At 42.3% G+C, this 21,129-nt stretch overlaps 1 protein-coding gene across 1 annotated transcript in view; it reads left to right on the forward strand.

Annotated features, from left to right (window-relative positions):
* Arhgap20 (Rho GTPase activating protein 20) overlaps positions 1-18,567 on the forward strand; it is an 80,007-nt gene extending 61,440 nt beyond the window's left edge. Inside the window, exons 10-15 of the mRNA XM_038322217.1 lie at positions 6,665-6,843; positions 8,257-8,418; positions 11,646-11,755; positions 13,941-14,130; positions 15,193-15,307; positions 16,700-18,567. Coding sequence (XP_038178145.1) covers positions 6,665-6,843; positions 8,257-8,418; positions 11,646-11,755; positions 13,941-14,130; positions 15,193-15,307; positions 16,700-18,567 — 2,624 coding nt within the window. The remainder of the gene's footprint in view (positions 1-6,664; positions 6,844-8,256; positions 8,419-11,645; positions 11,756-13,940; positions 14,131-15,192; positions 15,308-16,699) is intronic.
* Positions 18,568-21,129: the final 2,562 nt, after the last annotated feature.

Consider the following 21,129-nt stretch of genomic DNA (forward strand, 5'->3'; position numbering starts at 1 on the left):
AGGCCACCCTCCCTCCTCACGACAGATTATTGGCATCAGCTGAGTGCCAGATGAAACTCTTCATCTGTGCTCCAGTTACTGCAGGCTGGGGGAAATGCTCCTTTTCACGTCTCTCCATTTCTGACCTCACGGCTGAATGACCCTACTTTAAGGGAAATAGTGTGTTCAGTTATCCAAACTTAGAGGGAAGTAATGAATCAGCACTCATTATAAAGGTTTTCCTTGCTTTAAGTGTTAATTTGCATTGCAACCGTCTTTTCAATTGAGACCTACTCTAATATGTTTACATTCTTTAATTTTTCTTGTACTAAAACACCTATAAGTTTCTAAAATAATTGCAGTCATCAGGTACAGAGTTTGAACCCAAGTTCTGTTTTATTGGGCTAAAAAGTGTGTAATTGTTCTGTTGTTGCAACAGCATTTGCTCTTTCTGTCTTCCCTATCTTTAAGCCCATATTCCTCCTCTTTCCACTTGCCTACCGAGCCAACTCCTCCCCTCGCCTACAAGTCTACCACTTTAACCATATCCCCGCGTATGTTTGCATGCTTGTGTATCCATACATGGCTCGAGCCCCATGCTTATCACAATCTCTCTTGAGGAAGATCTCAGCTCCTTTGTGCTTCCCACCTTTCCCCATATCTAGTGCAGTCGCATCTCTAGACGACTCCTGAGCACTCCGAAGAAATCGAACAGCAGAGGGCAGCTTGGAATCACTAATAACCAACCTCAGACAAGCCCTCATATGGGCTGGGCCATCTGAATCACCTGTTTTATACACATCTCCACCCACAAGTCAACCTTGCCATTGTCTGCTGATGGCTTGGCAGATCAGACAGCAGGGTTTTCCCAACCTCACCAACACCAGCCGTGAAAACATGCTTAAATTCTAATTGGTCATCATTTTCTCTCCTGCAACGGTAAACTAAGTCCGGTATTTTAAGGCTATATGGGCATGTCTTTGGGTCATTCTGAGGGGCTGCTTTGGAGATATTGATTCACCCACTAAAACAAGAAGGCCAGATACTGGTCTCCATCCCAGCCCCTGGAGCATCTTAGCCCTCAGTAAATACTTGCTGACCACATGGGCATGGGAATGGCTCTCTTATAGCTGAATTTAAAACTGGCATAAGAACTTAACTAAGCAAAGGAGAGTGTACAGATGCTTCTGCCTTTAAACTCATGGTTTTCCAGTGTTTTTCTTCCTTATAGTAATTCCTAAGGTTTTTCATCCGCTCTGTCCATTGGCCTGCATTCTTCTGTTTTTTGGAAGACCATAGTTGCACCACCTATGCTCAGGGTACCCAGGTGAGGGAGAGAGTAGCTAAATCACATGCTCCCAAGGCACCCGCATCACCTCCTCTGCAGCTACCAACAGCAAGTGCACATCCATGTATAGGTTTGGGGTGTTGTGTGAGTAGAGGTTTCATGAAGTGCTGCTTAGGAAGTCTCTGGCTTCTTCTGTAAGGGGCCTGGTATTAAAATGTATTGGCCATACAAAGTAATGACCGTGAAGTTCTGAAATTATCTGCCTGTAATCCATTTGATATAGCATGATGAGAAAATTATTTGGATACTATGTGAGGAAAAACTAATTTACACAAATTTCATATTGGTAGAATTAAAAATCTAAATTCAAAATCTAATCAAACACAGTGTCTGCCAGTGAGAAGATTAAATTTCAGGGGAAAGTCATATCATTTTGCTTATTTGGGATTTGCAGTTCTTGACCTAATCATAGAAGTTGAATGCAAATGTTCTTATCTATAATGGAACTTTTATGTTTCATCTTAAAACATTTCACATAGCTAAGTTTTGTTAAATACTTATGCCATTATAAAAGTATACTGGCCGAAGTTAATGCGAGCACACTGACTCCGGACTGACAACTGGGGAACCTGCATAAGACCAAACTAGGCCCCATGAATGCAGGTGACAATGGGGTGGCTTGGGCAGTATGTAGAGCCACTGGCATAGGGACCAGGCTAACCCTAATGCATGAACCGACTGTGTGGAGCCCAATCTCTATGGAGAGATACCTTGCTCAGCCAAGGCACGGGGTGAGGGATGGGGAGGGATTGGTTCTGTCTCAATGAGGTGATGGAACAGACTTAAGTTGACTTCCATGGGAGCCTTACCCTCTCTGAGGACTGGATGGGGTGGAGTGGGGGAAAGAGGAAGGGAGGAGAGGAGAGATGGGGAACTGGAATTAGTATGTAAAAAAAAATTAAAAGAAAAAAAGGAAAGTATACAATTTTAATTGTGCATCTTTCTCTCTTGAGTGGCATTTGTAGAATTTTATTAGATTCTTATTCTTTTGACAGTTGCTTCTTGGCATTTCATTGCAAATTAATCACCTCAGTCACACAGTTACATGTGGAAATTTTCTTTGCTCTTACATCAAAGGTTTCTAAGACAAAGAAGGAAGAACTACCTCTGGAATCGGGGTGAACTTAGGAAGTCACTGCCGTAATTGTCTTCAGAATGGCTTTCCTGGGAGAGTTTTCTATCCAAGCACTAGTCTGCTTACAGCTTTAGATCAGAGCCAGGTGTGGCGGTGCCCATCTGTAATCCCAGCACTCGATGCTGAGGCAGGAGAATTACGTGTTAAGAATGCAACAGTAAAGCATCTAGACATTCTACCCACGAGATTACCGACCTGTGTGATGATATTTATGTTATCAAACATTGTCAGCCTGGACTTTTGTGTTTTATGGAACACTTCCTCAGACCACAAGCAGCAATGCAAAGCTTAGCACAGTGGGAATGAAGCCTCGCCTAGCTACTCCGTCCCAGACCTAGCTGCCCCACTGTCTGTGCCCATTAACATGACTTCACCTCATGAACCGACCACACTACACCATAACTGTTGGCCGGATGGTCAGTATTCTCACAGCTTCCGTTGCTATCTTTCATGTGAAGCCATCATGCCACCATGTAGATTGCTTTCAGTACCTACATTTTCACTGTGATACAGAAAATATGAACATATGATTCCATCACCTTCCTTCCCACCTTCTGGGGCCCAACTCATGGCGTAAATCAGAATTTAAAAGGAAACTGGGGGGTAAGGCAGGAGAGCTACAGATCCAAAGCCTGGACTACAAATCCAGACACTACGTCAAGCAAAACAATCCTCCCTGTCTTCACGCTCTCCCACATGACATCAGGCTGGCAGCCTGACCTGTACTTGTATAGCCTATGTTGTCAGTGGATAGAACTGGCCCATCCTTACCCAGTTCACATGCTGTCTCTCACTCTGTGGCTCTTAGATCCTCAGAATTCACATTAGTCTTAGGAATTGCTTACTCCTAGGAAGTAGCTATATTGCCATGGTCTCTCGTGTATAAAATATTTTTTCTGAGATTAATGAGGAGATAACAATGGAAGATAATTTCTTTCTGTTAATATTTTATGCTTCTTGGCTTAAGTAAGCCATAATTAGACACACAAACCTCCTTATCTGCATTTCTGAGAAAGGCCTCCTCTAGTTAAGGAAAATATCCCCTTCTTAGGAAACTGAGGTTAGGAGTGTTAAGAATTCAAGTCTAGCCTGGCCTATATATCATGAGATTGTGCTGCTCATGCCCACCAAACAGAGTGGAAGTTGGTTAAACTGGTTTCAGGAACTTGGACAAATGAAAACATTGGTAATTTTAAGTTTGCTTATATTTAGTTTATATTATGGAAGAACCTTTTTTAAAAAATATCTAGTCTCAAAGCAATAAAAAAAACTAAAGTTAAAACAGTTGAAAATTCAAAGATTGAATAAATAAAAGTTCCTCTAGAAAATTAAAAAAAATATATGTTAGATCCCTGAAACTTGCCCTAGACATCAATGAGCAGCTCCACTGTATAGAGAGGTTCCAGATATAAACATCAAAATTATCTGAACTCCAGACCCAAGTGTCACTTTTAACAAACTTTTGTCCCTTCAAGGTCATTATCCCTACTTTGCCTCTTTATCTGTACCATGTACAACAACACATAAAAGATCACCTGTGTCCTTATCTGTGAGAGCATTTATCCCACGTCTTTTGTTCAGTATCAGGAACAAAGCAGAATAAAGACTGAACGGCTTAGTTCACCTCGAATGGAGACGCTGGGGTGAGCAGTTTGGGTGGATAGTGGGGGTTCTGAGTGTGCTCTGGAGGAGCCGTCCCCACTCCAGCCCACACTGAAGCAGATCTGTAGCACTACAGGCCACTGCCCACATCTGCTCAGACCCGGGGCTACACTGCATGGGAACTGAAGTGTATAGACGACGGTAAATCACAGGACACCCTTTGTACTGTTCCCCTACGTGAATGTGCTACTCTGGGGAAATATATAGTTGTGTGGCCAGAAGATAGTTAGTTAAAGCTTTTTTGGTTATACACTCTAAAGTTGTATGAATTCAATTAATTTTTGTAAGTACTGAGTTTCATAATGTAAATATGAAAAGAACCTAGTAAAGCTAACTTTACACTTAGTTCACTACACATCTGTGTTGCCCTTGTGGCAGCAGCGTCTTTTGTCATCGGCCTTTGTCATTTATAAAGAAAGAAGTACACACTAAAATGCTGAAAACAATAAGCATCAATCAATTTTTCCCTCAGTCCTGGGGAGCCTGAAGTCTCACACTAAATGTTATGCACAACAAACAGGATGACTGTCGCTGCAAACATGTGAGTGCACGGCTCAGCTGTCCCTGGATCCTCGGTTTGCATCCATAGGGCAGTGGGTATACAAGCTGGCGATCAGGCAGTCTTAAGTATATGACTGCGAAACATCAGATGAGACAGTTTTAGAAGAGGTTGAAATGCGTAGTCCAGAGAGGGAACTACTCAGCATGCGTACTAGCGTTCATCCTCTATGGACATGTGCACAGGTTGGGAGGCAAATCCCTTCCTGGATTTAGGGAAGAATTGGTTCCCTTTTCTGTTTTGCTGTTCTATTTTTGTTTGGAATGGAAGTTAGGAAGATCAGTGCAGGAAGAGAGCACCGGAGCCGAGCAGAGGAATGGTATTCTTTTCTGTCGGTGTACTCCTGACAGCTGTTAAGCCCATGGAGAATGGGTGCCAAGAGATGTTCTCTGCCTGGAGAAGCCAGCCTGGCATCAGGGTAGCTTTAACAGAGACCCACAATCATGCCTTGGGCAATCTTTTTCAAAATTAGCCTAGTATTCCTCTCAATAGGTCTTTGACAGATAACATCTTTTTCTATTTAAAGTTAAGGAAATAGGAAACTCTAAATGGGTTGTGTGAATCAGCAGTTTGAAGTAGGCTCCTAATAACTCCATTGTCAAGAGCACTTCACACCCCATTGCTTTCCTGCTTGGCAGTAGCATCCCTACTACCACAAGGAAGATAAGTGTGGGTGATGTCCATAGTCAGGATGCTGTTTAGTAAAATGTTGCTCATTTGTTTATCAGCCCACAATCTGCGTCATAGTTGGTTTAAACAGATTATTCTGAAGAAAGAAAATGCTGAGTTACTTTATAGTCGGATGATACAAAGGGTTCTTTGAAATTAGCATTTGGTACCGCTGACCATGTCCTCCTTGGACTATCTCCTGCCCATATTCTGTCATTAGCCCATGTTGGCAGCAGAACATCACTTCTGAATAGAAACGGTCTGAGCCAGCGTCTAGTGACCAGTTCCCACTGCCCTCCCTGGAGTAGGCAGTGAAGGGTGTAAAGGCTCTTCAGATCTGAGTTCTGTGACTTTCATTGCCAGATTTTTGAATCTGCATCACGAGTGCTTGTTTTAGGTATTATCCCGAGATGTGAGCAGATTTTACCTGTGGGTATTTGGGCTTCCCACTCTGCTTTCCTCTTTACCTGTCACTGGCTATGGCTGCCTCTGTCTTAAATCCCTAGGTCTCCCAGCCAATCTGAACAGGTCTCCAGATGTTTCCACCCCACCACCCTAGGGCCTGCTGGGTCCCACTAGTCTGCATCCACACTGCCTTAAACACACTTTTTGAAATTGTGTATTGGAAAAGCTGCATGGGAAATTTTGCAGTTACCATGAAAGGGAGCAAATGTAAGACATTAGCTTCCTGTCTCTATTATCAGTCGAATGAGACATCCGATCACAAAGCACTCTTGTTTCTAGAAACATAAAAATGACTCCTCTTCTTCTCCCTCATTTATCCTCTATCTTGTCATTCTCTCCTCCTCTCTTTTTTAATTGTAACCTAATTCACTCTTCTGCTTTTCTATATGCCTGTCTCATCTTTAAAATGTATAGATATATGTGTTGATATAAAGTACTTTCTGATTTAAGTTGTATAGTTCACTGAGAGAGAAGTGGTTTTGTTGTTGTTGTTGTTGTTGTTGTTGTTGTTGTTGTTGTTGTACAGTGTTAGAGGTGGAACTCGGGGCCTTGTGCATGGCAGTTACTCTATCACTGAATGACATCTCCATCCAGCCTAAGAAACGTAACTTCTCTATATTTTAAATTTTAGCACCAAGACTCAGGTCAGCAGGCCAGTGATCCGCCCCATAAAGGGATAGAAGAAGCCACTGCTTCCTTAATTTGCCAAATATTTCTAATGGACTTTCACAGCTGCCATGGTCTCCATAAGCACTTCTCTGAGATAGTGTAAGGAATAAAGTACAAAACAAGCTGCAGAAATAAGACTGAATGAATCACAAGCTCCCCTCCTGATCTCACCTCTTAGACTCTGGCCAGAAGACGTTTAAAAGAAGGCGCTCTATCATCAACTGGGCTTTTTGGCGGGGTTCCAGCACTCACCTGGACAACCTGCCCATGTCACCGACATCCCCTATGCCAGGACAGCTCTTTGGAGTTTCTTTACCAGATATTTGTGAGAATGACAATCTACCAAAACCTATCTTGGTAAGTGTCATTTGGGTCTGTAAACTAGGGGGGAAAGGATGTTGGTGAAGGGGGAGGGATGTAGGGTAAGTCTGTCCCCAAAGTAGAAAGATCATAAACACCCTCTGGTTTAACTAAAAATCTCTACCCTTACTTCAGAACATAAAAGTCAGATTTCATCGTGGCAGAATCTTGAGGGAGATGTAGTTAGGAAACAAGCCAGTCTACTTGTTTTAAAAGAGCAACAGAAGCCCACTCAGATAAATTAGTATGTTGTCAGAAAACCCACAGATTCATTCTCCAGCTCTGTTGGTCAGAAAGCATCACCTTGTTCCTTTTTAAGGTTTATATCTCATATGTTTAAGCATCAAGATATATTCTCTGGGATAGAATGGAAAATAGCTGCTAAATTTGAATTCTTTCCAAGCAATAAAAATAGTCACTACTAACAAGATTTGTTCAGAGTCCATTCTCCCCCAAGCAGTCTACTCCAGAACACTCCGAATCTCCTGCCCTGTTGTACATCCATAAATGCCAGGCACTGCTATAGGAGGTCCTTCAGTTTATGTGTTGCTTTCATTGGTTAATCAAGAAAGAAACTGTTTGGCCTGATGGGGCAGAATTTAGGTAGGCAGAGAAGACAGAACTGGATTCTGGGAGGAAGAAAGCAGAGAGAGAGCCACCAGGGAGACGCCAGGTCAGACATGCTAAATCTTTCCCTGTAAGCCATGACCTCATGGTGAACACAGATTAATAGAAATGTGTTAAATCAAGATGTGAGAGTTAGCCAGTAGGAGGCTAGAGCTAATGGCCAAGCCGTGTTTTAATTAATACAGTTTCTGTGTGATTATTTCGGGTGTAAGCTAGCCAGGTGGCCAGAACAAAGGGACCCTCTCCCTGTAAAAAAAAAAAAAAAAAAAAAAAAAAAAAAAAAAAAAAAAAGCACTATGACAGTTGCTTTATTACCTTGTTTATCCTCCACAGTGAAGTTACCTTCACCACCCTTACTCCGTAAACTCAAAAGTAAAGCTCAGACCCTAGCCTAGGAGATCAGAGGCATAGCTTGCTTCCTGATCTCATGGGCTGTTTGTCTCCACACACCATTGTTGTCTATACTGGATGCAGAAAACATACAGATAGAAAGCAAAATTGAAGAACACTTAAAATCTATTCTCTGAAACTTTTTAGACTATATTCTTACTAACTATAGTCACCAGGTTATACATTAAATCTCATGAACTCACATTTTCTTGAACCAGGTGCTGTGTCCCTGGCCTCTGGCCATAACCACTCTGTGTTCTAAAAACATCATTTGAATCGTTGTAGCCACCCATCCAGCTCCAGTCCTTCTGGCAGCCACAGAAGGCCAGTACCTGCTCCTGTGCTGGTGTGTGGAAAGTACCGCCTTGGATTATGTCCTTTGCTTCCTCCTAGGATATGCTTTTCTTTCTTAACCAAAAAGGCCCTCTCACCAAAGGCATCTTCAGGCAGTCGGCCAACATGAAATCCTGCAGAGAGCTGAAAGAGAAACTGAATTCTGGAATTGAAGTCCACCTTGACTGTGAGTCAATCTTCGTGATAGCGTCTGTGCTGAAGGTAAGGAGCGCTCATCCACTGCGTACCCCAGACTCAGCTCCAGATGCAGAGTTCACTCCACAGTAACATCGTTTCTGTTTGCCGAGAGCCATGGTAGACTTAGAATCCGAAAGTGCTAAAAATTTTCACAAAGCCAACATTGGTGTTTGTAGGCTCCACCACTAATGTGACATACCGGATAGGCTCTTGTTTTTCTCTCAAGATAGTCAGCTCATTACCACCCCAGGCACAAAAGCAAACTTCAGTTAAACTGTGTGACATACTCGGAACACACAGGACATTTAGCACAGCAAACATCCTGCTTCTCTGAGTCCCTCACTCTCTGCCTTCCTGATGAAGACAAAGTTATCAAAAAACTGAACTTGTATTAAATGTTTGTAGAGTTTTATTAGTTTGCCATAATAAAGTGACATTAGCTTTAAACTAAAACAAGATGCTGATGCCACCTAACGTTCCCATCCGTTCCTGTACCTCCTCACGCATTCTTAGAGGACAGCAGGGATGTTGGGCCTTTTGGCCTTCACCACAGTTAGAAGGTTCTGACATAGTCTCTTCCTCATGGTCTTACAAATGTCCTGTTATTTTGGAAAAAAAAAAAAAAAAAAACAAGAACTGAGCCATGAGCAGAGCTTTGGCCACAGCAAGAATCTCTGCAGGCCTCAAACTTCCATTTCCCAGAGGGTCTGGATGCACTGAGCCAAGAGTAGAAAAGGCCCCAGTGTCATCTGAGGTCCTGAAGCTTAGGAAAACATGATGGACAGGGCTTGTTTTGCCCTGCCCCATCTGAGTGGCCAGCTGCTGAGAGAGTCAGCATCGTGGCTTGTGATACCCACGTTGGATTTTTTGTTGTTTTGTTTGCTTTTTTTAGTTGTTTTTGTTGTTGTTGTTGTTTTTCTAGACAGGGTTGCTCTGTATAACAGTCCTGGCTATCTTGGAACTCACTTTGTAGACCAGGCTGGCCTTGAACTCACTGAGCTCCATCTGCCTCTGCCTCCCAAGTGCTGGGATTAAAGGCGTGCTCTACCACTGCCTGTCCCCTTGTTATTTCTTGATGGCTGTGTCTAAATTCTGCTGTGGGCTTTAGCAGAAACAAATGCCATTTTGGAGAATGAGCTTGGGCCATCTGATCTCCTGTGCAGTTTTTATTACTTTTTAATCCCAGGATAATACATATACTTGACATGAGCCTTAACCAGACAAACACATAGCATAAGTTCTTCCTTCTTCCAGAAGTGAGTTCTCTCTCCTTAGCTTAGGCGGGTCAGCCTGTGTCGTAGAAGAAAATTCTCTTGCTGTCTACTCCACAGCACCACACTTGTTAAGACTCTCTGCGGGACTAAAACTATTCCAAAGAAGCATGGCCTTACCCCAGGTGTGCTTCCGCTTGTAGGAAGATCTGTGCAAAGGCAAGCAAATGATTGAAGACTGGTTAAATGGCTCCCATATAACTGAAGTCTTGTCACTGTGTAATTGTGGTTTTTATTCCCATCTATTTCAACTGGTTGTAGGGAAGAAGATAAAGCTTGAGCCTTTGTTTTCTTTTTTCTGTATATAGCTTCAAAAAAATAAATAGAACAGTCTGAAGTCATTTAAGTCTTTACTTACCAGGTTTTACTTAAATATAAGTTTAGCTCTTCAAACTGTGATTGAACAAAAATTGCCTGGGATGGTGTGACTCTGGCCCTTCCTCCCTCAAGGGAAGCTCAGCAGTCCACAGATACATCCCACAGGAACCAGAAAGTCCTGTTGGCTTAGGCTCTGGTTTGGAAGGAAGGAATTTCATTGAACACTGCAAGTCCATCATTGTAATTCAGAGTCAACTCTCCATCCTCCTCAGCTGTGATGTTTGCATTTTCTAGTGTGTTGTTCCAGCTGGGGAGAGTGCTCTGCCACAGTGCAAGTTAGCTTTCAAGTGTGCATTTAAGACTTAATGATGTTTTTCTTTAAGATGGATCCTAAGTATCTTTTTCAGTGAGATTTAAAAAGAGATTTCTAATCACTAACCTATTTTTGAAATAGCAGATTTTACCCCTTCTAACTCTGCGATGCCACAGCTGCAATTGATCTGGGATTATGAAAACTAGAGGCAGCTTTTATGAGTTTGAGTCACAGTGTCTGCATGCATTTATACAAGTAAAGGAAGACAGAAACAGCCAGTCTTCCTTAACTGCCAGAAATGAAAAAAGGAAAAACAGAAGTGAAGTAGTGAGCACAACTACAAAGTTTGCAAAATTATCTTGGCATACGGTTAGAGCTGACTGGCTTCCCTTGCCCCCTATTAATAGTCCATATGACAAAAGACAGAGACAAGTGGCCCAGAATTATTGCCAGTGCTCTCTACAAGAACCAATTCAGCTTGTTTTTTAGCTTTTTGTTAATAAAGACCTCCCCATAGCAAACACCTGTTTATGCCATAGTCTGGTTCTTCTACACCCATCTCAACCAGCGGTCTTAACAGAAAAGATAATGTAATATGAATATGTTCATTTACTGTACATGAAGCACACAGTGCTGACCCTAGTTCCTGGAACTCAGCTATTGTATGCTTTCTTCCCTTCAAACACCTAAGTGCCTTTCCATGGGGTATAACAAGAATAAGCCAAGTACCTTGATGTCATTGGGCACCAACACTGGAATATAATGTTCTAATGTATAACCACTTGCTTTGATTCATTCCTATATTCCAAATATATCAAGCAGTGTACAGCAATTGGGAATAAGTACATATAGAGCGTGGGATGAATGCCAAATTACAAGCCTCACAGATAACTTGGTACATTTCCTTGAACTTGCTATCTTAAAGAAGGGGGTGGGATTTGAGGTGCCATATAATATATACTGTATATATGTATATATATATTATATATATATTATTATATATATATTATATATTATTATATATACATATATATATTAATATATACATTATATATTATATATAATATATAATGTATATATTATATGCATACACACCAATGATAATCACAGCATATCCCATCAGGTCAGTTTACTAAAATGTCTTCAGGCCCAAAGCTTCCGCTGAATAGGGTGCCTTCTATTCTTTCAATGGTAGTCCAGAATTGATTGTTCCGATCTGTCCCCAGAAAAATGTCAGTCCACACACTTCCGTACGAACAGCTCAGTGGAGGGTACACAGGGTTCTTTTTCCAACATGTATTTTGCATGAGAATGATTTGAATGCTTGTTTTTATTTTCCCCCCACTTAGGATTTTTTGAGAAATATCCCAGAAAGTATTTTTTCATCAGATCTGTATGATCACTGGGTTTGTGTTATGGATCAAGGAAACGATGAAGAAAAAATTAACATAATTCAAAGGTAATGATCTTGAATATGAAAAATACTTTAAAATACTTGCATCTTGAAATCTTTTCTATTAGAATAATAGCAGTTATCAGATACATGGGGTATAAGAATACAGTTATATATTTATTTGCTGCTTCCGTTGTCACTGCTTTCTCTCTGATTTTAAAAATTACAATGTGTGTGTGTGTGTGTATGCATGTGTGTAAATTGCAAAAGTCAGTTCTCTCCTTCTACCATATGTAGGACCTAGGGATCAAACTCAAGTCATCAACTTTGCCATCAAGAGCCTTGACCACCTGAGCTATTTCAATAGTCTCTAAGTTGGTTTTGATTTTTTAATCCTTTTTCTTGGTGCTTGGAATTGAACCTGGGGCCTTGTGCATGGCAGGCAAGCACTCTACCACTAAACCACACCCCAAGCCTTTTCTCAGTAATCTTATTAACATGAAATAACTTAATGTATATCTAAGTTATCTAAATTTGATAGGAGCTGAAATTCATTAATGCATTGGATGCTGGTTCTTCGTGTAGGGGAAGTATCTACCTCACTAGTTGAGTCTTCATGTATTCATACGGTGACTGGTGATCTCTTCCCCTCTCTCCAGGAAGCTGTGAGTCTGATAGAATAGATAGGTAAAATAGATGTTTGTAACAGCGTAACCATTGCTACATAGTATTTGTTGAGTATGCTGGAGTACCACAGGAAGGGAGTTAACTCCTTGAGAGGTGTCTTAGGAAAGGGATTGGCAGAGTCTCAGACTCATAATAAAGAGTGTCATGTTTTTATAGAGTGGCTCGTACTGTAATCCAGCATTTAGGAGACTGCAGCAGGAACATTACTGCCAAGTTTCATGTCAGCCTTGGCTGCAGTGTGAAAGAGACTCAAACAAAACCAAAAACCCTACAATATCTAAGGCCATCTACTGAGATTCCTTGTAGACTTCATCACCGCATGCGTGTTCCTGAATATCTCCTGCATTATAAGAGAATAAATAGGTAGGAAAGAAGTATACATTCGAAAAAAATGCAAATTCTAGTTCATGAAAAGCTTGGATCCCAAATATCACTAGTTTAGATTTAATGTGAAAGTATGACATTTAGGCAAATGAGATAAACAAATGCTTTTCTTGAAAGTAATTCCTGACAGTACCAGTATGAGGTTCCATACGACCCCTCAGCACATACTACAGAACACCCCAGGTTTTAGTCACTGAGTCAGAAGTACGTAGCTGCAAAACTGGCTTCTCTTCTGGGCCAAGGATGCCGATCCATAGGCCAAGCATTGGATGCACGGTTATCGCTTATCTACAGTCAATATGCTTAGTGCCTTACAGAACACATATGTTAGATGCTTTATTTCCTGCTGAATACACCCATTATGCTGAAGAGAGACCTCTGCTATTTGGGTAACAGGTGCCAAAGTACCTTATTTCTTCAAGTTGTAGGTTCTTATAGAAAAAGTAACATACATACATACATACATACATACATACATACACACACAGAGAGAAAGAGAGAGAGAGGAATGTGGTGTGTGTGTGTGTGTGTGTGTGTGTACGCACATGCACACCCGCTATGGATGGTTGTAAAAATAAGTTTTGTTGAGTAATCATTTAAAACTACTTTTTATAACTTAAATAAAATAAGAACAGTGGGAAACATAATCCTTTCAAGCTTGACTAACCTGAGAATGATAGGTTTTGGGCACAGCTGCCTTTGGAATCTGGGTGGGAGAGCATGGCTCCCAGAACAAACCTCGAAGTCTTCATAGCTAAGACTTGGATTCTTACCAAGAAATATCACTCTTGCCTTCCTGCTTAGAAGTAAATGAGTACTTTAATCTTATCAGGATGTCTTTTGTGGGTTTGCTTGGGAATATTACAAAATGTTGCAGGAGTTGCCTGAGTTAAAACACATTGTACTACTCTTCTTGGAGTTACAACAGGCAACATAGTTTATGCACTCTTCTACATTTTCATTGAGTTATGAAGACAAGATCTGAAAAACAATTGGAGTGCGTGCCTTCTGTCTGAGTACCCTTTGCTTCACACACTGCCACCCACCTGAAACGCTTGTGTGTCTGCACTGAGCTCTTGATGTGCCTGTTGGATCTGCATGGTTCCCCATGCAGGTGAAGTGAGGGGTGCCTGTCTTTACACGTTTCTTAATAAAACGTCCTGCATTTTTCTGTCTTTAGGCTATTAGATCAGCTTCCCAGAGCCAATGTTGTTTTCCTAAGGTATCTGTTTGGGGTATTACACAACATTGAACAACATTCCTTATCTAATCAGATGACTGCATTTAACTTAGCAGTGTGTATCGCTCCAAGCATTCTTTGGCCTCCTACTTCCTCCAGCCCAGAACTAGAAAATGAATTTACAAAAAAGGTAATGACATTTTTCATTTTATGTCCTGAGTCCTCAGTCCCTCATTCTGAAACATTTGAAATTCACAATATGCTGAAACGCAGTTTCTTAAAGAGCTAAAATCGACTCTTTGTGTGGGTTTATTGACCTGTCTGTCTGGTAGACTATAGCAAGGTAAAACATATAAAAACTTTTTCAAAAAATCAATTGTTACTTCACTTTTCCTTTTAAGGAGGCTGAAGAGTAGGAGTGACTCAAACCACACGTAGTAAGGAAGCACTCCTTTACAAACCAGGGCCTTTGAGTTCAGACAAGCCAGAGTTCACTTCTCAGTGCCAACTTTTGCCAGCTACACAATCCTGAGAGAAGTTCCTTACTGTGGTTTCTTCTGTAATAATGCAGTAGGGACTGAGATCCGACCCCTGTAGGGCCTGGCTGTTGATCAGGGGCTTGGGGTACCAGTTCCTTTCAGTCATAGCCTGTCTCAGCTGCTGAGGCAAAGAATCTGTAGATCAGCTCCTGTCCATCTCAGTGCCAGCACAGCCCTGCAAATGCTCCTCTCCCCGTAGGCACCTCCACTTAAGAAGGATAATAGGGAGCCATGGTGAGACTAGTCATGAGTAGCCCAGGTGTGCATGTTGTCTGCCTGTCCCTCTCTTCCTTCTGTACCCACAGGGGAGCCCTGGTCCCAAATTACAGCAACTTGCCCTTTATACAAGAAATCCTTTGTGTGTCTTTATTACTGATAGTTGATAAATTTTAATAACAAAGTATGTTTCTCCCATTCCAAACACCCTATGGAGTGAGAATGCTTGAAACTGCCTTAATTTAAAAGATGGAATTAAGGATATAAAATGTTAAGACTGCGCCAAAATCATAGAGGATTGTAGTCTTCTGAATCAAATTCGGTTCTGTGCCCAAACTACTCTCTAAAGCACTATAGTTGGCAGTGGAGCTTTTATACCGTTTTGAATACTTCCCTCTATTAGTTTCCATTTTGTGGCTAAGATTAGGTTGTGTATATGAAATGTGACAGGGGAGCTATATGAATAATAATGCTTGAATTCTTTTCATTGTGCACAGGTTTCACTTCTTATACAATTTCTGATTGAAAATTGCTGTAGGATATTTGGAGAAGAAATCACTTCTCTCTTAGGGGATCTTCCTGAGAGAAGCGACAACAGAGAACACACCTCAGGTAGTGTGGAGACAACCGTCTGTAAGAGCAGATGTTTGTCTGTGAAGACATGGCGACTGGTTGTCTGAGTGCCTCTGACCTGGGGCAGTAGGACCCAGGGCTTGCATTCCTTCCTCAGAAGGCCTGCCAATAGATCAGTGTGATGGGGTTAAGATGTACAGTGGGTTGAGGCCTTGGTCTACAAGTTGACCCTGAAGATTTGAATCCTTATTTTAAATAAACAGAAGAACTCTACTATGTATCAGAACTTCTGCTGTTGAAACTAGAATCAAAGGTCCAGAAAAGCAGGGAAGTCCTGGTTGGGGTGCTTCTTACCCTCACCACCATTCCTAGTGGTCTCTAAGACCTCAGAATTCTAGAGTGCTGTGAGCCAGTTTGAAACATCTAGCAACAGCCAGGCAGTGGTGGTGCACGCCTTTAATCCCAGCACTCAGGAGGCAGAGGCAGGCGGATCTCTGAGTTCGAGGCCAGCCTGGTCTACAAGAGCTAGTTCCAGGACAGACTCTAGAAACTACAGGGAAACCCTGTCTCGAAAAAAAAAAAAAAAAAAAAAAAAGAAAGAAAGAAACATCTAGCATCTTTGAGGTTGAGGGTGGGGAGAGGGTCTGAATTTATAGACATAAAACCTCCATAATATAAGTTCCTTGCCACCAATTGCTACTATGCATCCTCCAGTCTATAGTTCTGTGCCATCAGACATCAGTATTTCATCTATAAAATATAAACAGTGTTTAACCTTTCAACAATGCTAAGAGTCACACAAAGCAAAGGCTGACTTGAGAGAGCGCTATGCAAGCTCTCACAGACACTGGCCTGCATTTTGTATAACTGTATGCAACACCACCCTGTCAGAATAGAGACTCCCACTCAGAACCCAGGTCAACCTGACCCTTGCTCATGTACTTCTTATTATTTCTTCGTTTTATGACATAACTGTTGCTCTGAGAAAATTGTCCCTTAAGAAGAAGTCACTTCATTAGAAACTGAGACGATGCTAGCATCCACACCCCTGGCAGATTTTTGTCTTCAGCACTAACATTTGGGATAATGGAAAGATTTAGGCAGTTAAGATGGCTTAGTGCATAAGGTTCTTACCCCCACCACCACCCCCATGAGCCTGACGGCCTGGCTTTGATTCCCTACCACTGGGCACCATCATGGTGGCATGCAAGAACCAACGCCAGCAAGTTGTCCTCTGACCTCACGTGTGCCTTCACTTCACGTGCTGCTGGCTCCCTCTACATACAGAATTTGACATTTTTTTTTAAAGATTCTTTTCTTCTTGAAGGTAGAAATTTGAACTCTACACATGAAAATAAGCATGGTTTTGTTTAATGGCAGCCCAGGCTGGATTTGTAAAAATGCTGACTATGGTTTCATTTCTGTCCACAGATACGTCTTGTTTCCAAATGAACGACTCCTCTTACGACAGCTTGGAAAATGAGCTCAATGAGGACGCGGATGCTCCATGCAGTGACCTGGTGACAAAACTTGGCCAGGGGAGCAGAAGCATGGACTCTGTCTTAACCCTCAGTGACTATGACCTTGAACAGCCTGAGGTGGAAGGCCTTTTAACCCTGAGTGATTTTGACTTAGATCAGTCTAAAGATGAACACATTCAAATGAAACAACCTCTGGAGTCCAAGCCCGTGAATGTTTTTGTGCCCTACAGGAAAGTTTCACTGGGGGAGCACACTAGGGCCCCAGCTGGCCCAGGTACACCCAGCTGCCTGCCTGTGGCTGCAGCAGATGCCCCAAAAGTCCTGCAGCGGCACCGGCGCTGCTCAGAGCCCAGTATCGACTATCTAGACACAAAGCTCTCTTATCTCCGGGAGTTTTACCAGAAAAAGCTGCGCAAGTCCAGCTGCGATGCTGTGCTTTCTAGAAAGGATGAAGATTACCTAAAGCAGACCCAGCCCCCGAAGAAAGGGGGTAAGACGTGTTTTAGACAGAGTTCAGTCACGGGCACTGACATCAGCAAGAAAAATGCTACTAATGAACACATTAAAAAGAAAAGCATGTCTGGTCACGAAGGAAATCAAGTGACACCATTAACTAAGTCCAAGCCAATGGCCATTTCTGTGGCCTCTTACAGTCACACATCGTCCAAGAACCAGTCCAGGAAGCAAGCCTTTGATGCAGATCCATGCAGATTCTCCCCACCACACACGGCAGATGCCAGGAAGAGCTCGCGGGGACATCGGCGCTGTTCAGAACCCAGCATAGATGACCAAAACTACAAACTGTCCTATCTCAGGGGGATCTATTCAAAGAAACAACATAAAACCAGCTGGGAGACGGGCCTCTTGCATGAAGAAGAGGATTATCTAAGAAGGCATAAGTCTTTGCAAATCGAGGGGCAAAAGCTCATTAACCAGAGCTTGGTCATGGGGATTGAGGTGGGCAAGAGCAGTGGCACACACCAAAGCACTGAGAAGGTCTTGCCCCCAAGACTCAACCTTTGCCCAAGGGCTAGCTATTCTAGTTTATCTTCCCCAGGCACATCCCCGTCCGGCTCCTCAGTGAGCTCCCAGGACAGCGCTTTCTCTCAGATCTCTGAACACTCTGTGTTTACTCCCACCGAAACTTCCTCCCCAATAGATTGCACTTTTCAGGCTCAGAGAAAACAGGAAGAAGAGCTGTCTACTGACTGTGGCAGTCCCGCCCTCATACCTGGACTACCTGGTCCCTCCACGGGGCAGGCCAGCAGCCATCTAAGTTATTTGAGGAAGGGTCCCGTGGAGCAACCGTCCCAAATGCAGTCTGTGACTATTCACCCCAGCGCATGGCTGAGAAGTGGTTTGGTCACTTTGAAAAACTGGTCCCTCAAAAAGAAAACAAGAACAGCCAGACCAGAAGACAGGAAAATCTGTTCCCTGAAAGAACCTTTGGAGTTCCCTCCACATGCTCCTGGTACTCCAGAGGCCGACCCTCTGCAAGAGAGTCAGGATGATGTACACCTAAGGGCAGATGAAGGACCTGGAGTTGCACAGACGGCCCGTGGGTGCGGTTCCCGTGCCTGCCAGGACTCTGAGCAACACTCCACCTCTCCATTGCACCTGCTGGAAGGCAGACTCAAGCTTGGTGTGAAGCTGCAGGAGGGAGAAGAGAGCGTAGGGCAGCGCCCTTCTGACAGCCCCTGGGGAGGAGCCTCAGCAAATCTGGAGACTGTGGAGGATGTGGCCAGCCCAGATACAGAACCTACAACAGCCTGTGATGCTGGGGACAGACATTTAACCAAAGACAGTGACCTGCAATAAGAATATTATATCAAAAGAAATTATCTGATATCTTTAAGAACAGGAACCGGGCTAATGAAAACAAGGACAGTAATTAGTATGACCCCCTTTTCTAAGATACCTGGGGTAGGTAGCATGAGGACAATCATTGCTAATATGACAGCTTCTTTGTTAAGATTATGTGGTGAAACCTGGTTTAAAAGTTTCATCGTCTAAAGTTCCGAAAGGCTTTCCTATTACAGCGTAAGTTAGTCCTTTTCTGAGACATTAGGATCCTGACAGGATAGAAGAGCTGTCCACCATTCACGCCTCCTTGTCTCAGCTGTGAGCTCTGTCTTGAAGGACCAGAGCACCTTTAATAAAGCCTTAGTGACAAAGAGAGGAACAGTAGAGAGAACAAGTAGGCAAGACAAGGGGCCCCTGAGCCATTCAGGAAAGCGTGTGCATTCGCTAAGGAAGCCATGTAAAACCTGTCCCTGAATCAAGTCTTCACCAGGGTCACTTTAGGGACCAGCTCGTTGATAAAGGCAGAGCAGAGAAAACCAGTGGTTAAAGAGCTGTGGGGGCCATGACAGCACAGCACAGCTGTGTAACTGGGTGGCTTGGTCAATTGTTTGTTTTTCTGCTAGGGTTGAATTTATTCACATCATTCAGAAATGTCGATGTAAAGACAAAGAAGGACGTTTGCTCACTCTGGTGTCCTTCCCACAGTGCCTGTGATAAAAAAAAAAATGTATCTTATCCCTATTTAGAAAGGGCCCTGCTGACAACATTTGCTCTAGTAATGTAGAAAAATAGCCATATAAGAATTAGAGAAGTGATATTTTTTAACTTTCCCTGGCTGACTAATCTCAGAGGCAAGCCTACAGAGAAACTAGAGATACCATTTTTTATGCCATGTTGGTAACAACATTTGCATAATCAAGAAATGCTTCTTATTATGCCGATGGTCATTCAGAAAATGTGTGTAGAAATGTATCCAGGCAGAAAGTTGGATCCTTCAATACTTAGAAGGTCACAGGAAGGCCGCTGACTTAGACTTAATGGCAGGTTATCACATGAAATTTTTCCCTATCAATCACCCCACATTTTGATTAGTGGCAGTTTCCTGAAATGCCATTGCCTTCCTGGTTCCACAAGTATTATCTGTCAATATGACACCTCTGGGGAGATGTTTCTCTGCAGCACTGCTTGTCAGAGTCAACCACGAGGAGCAAACAATGGTTAATTATCCTTTCATTCTACAGATGGCTATCGATTAGAGATTGACAGGTTGTAAGGTTATTATTGAGTAGAACACACAACAAAGATGCTGTTGGGCTGTCTCTGATGCTCATTGCCTTTCTTGCCAAAGTTCTCCATCTTTTCCAAATGGTTTGTGGATTATAAATATTAAAAGTTTAGACCCCAGAAATTTATCTTGGACATCTCTCCCTCTTTTTACCTTCAGGGCTACACCCAGGATGTTTTCTTCCCTAGGAGTAAGATCTTGTCAGCCAGGATGAAATGGAGGGTACATCCTAAAATAGATGTGCATCCTCCTTCATTTGAGATACTCACCTATTAGAAGTTGCCTAGAGTCTACATGATCTCATGAATCTACTATAGAAAGGACTTTTCACTCAAAAACTAGTTTATCCCAAATTATTTTCCCTGCCAGCCACCAGGAAACTCATGGCAGATCTTGTTCCCTTCTCCCAAACATTGCATTGCGGGTTGTAGGATAAGAACCTAAGGATTAACTATAGAAGTGCCACCTACCTCTCAGGGGCATGGCCCTGTTTGCCCTAATCATAATTAACTTTTAGAACTCTATGTCCAAAGAGCTTCTTGATGACACTGGCAATCTCAATCAGCTGTGAACCAGATCCCACCTTATAACCGACCACTTCCATACAAAGACTGCTAAGTATTCATATGTATCTTTTGTGGTATTGATATATAAAGTTAGCAGGACGACCCTTCCCTCTAGGGCATACTACTGTCAGAACTGCAAGACATGAATGAAGATCTGATGACTTAGAATGTCTCTCTGGAAGAAATGCGTCCGGAACAAACTAAAGAGTTCTGCATTTTCCTGTCCTTTTATAATGGCCAGTAGAAAATTGTCCACCCAGTTTGAAGCATAGAAGAAAATAGTTGGTAAGGTTCTCCATCAACCATTCTGACGCTGTTTCCTTATATGCTCCCGCGATACTCAATGTGAATAGTCTGTTAATATTGCTGTAAAGTATTATATGATTTGAACACAGACATGTCATTTTATTAGACTCCATCAATCTATAATATATTAGACTGATTCTTTATCTCAAATGCTATGAGTTTGTATAATATATCTCGACAAATTTTATTACTGTGTTATGTAACAAAATGTGTATTTTTGTACCTTGCAGAAACTGCTGCTAACTTTTAAATTGTTTGGTTTTCAAGGCACTGATAATGGGCATGAACAAGTCCATGCTGTGTGTTAAATAAAATGTCATCCTGCAGTTAACAGGCCCACAGAGAAACACTGACTGCGGAGAGTTCTTTCGCTCGCAAGCCTGAGCGCCCTGTGAACATTTCATACGCAATGAGTTGTGG

The sequence above is a fragment of the Arvicola amphibius genome, chromosome 3 (genome assembly GCF_903992535.2).
Source record: "Arvicola amphibius chromosome 3, mArvAmp1.2, whole genome shotgun sequence".
NCBI lineage: Eukaryota > Metazoa > Chordata > Mammalia > Rodentia > Cricetidae > Arvicola > Arvicola amphibius.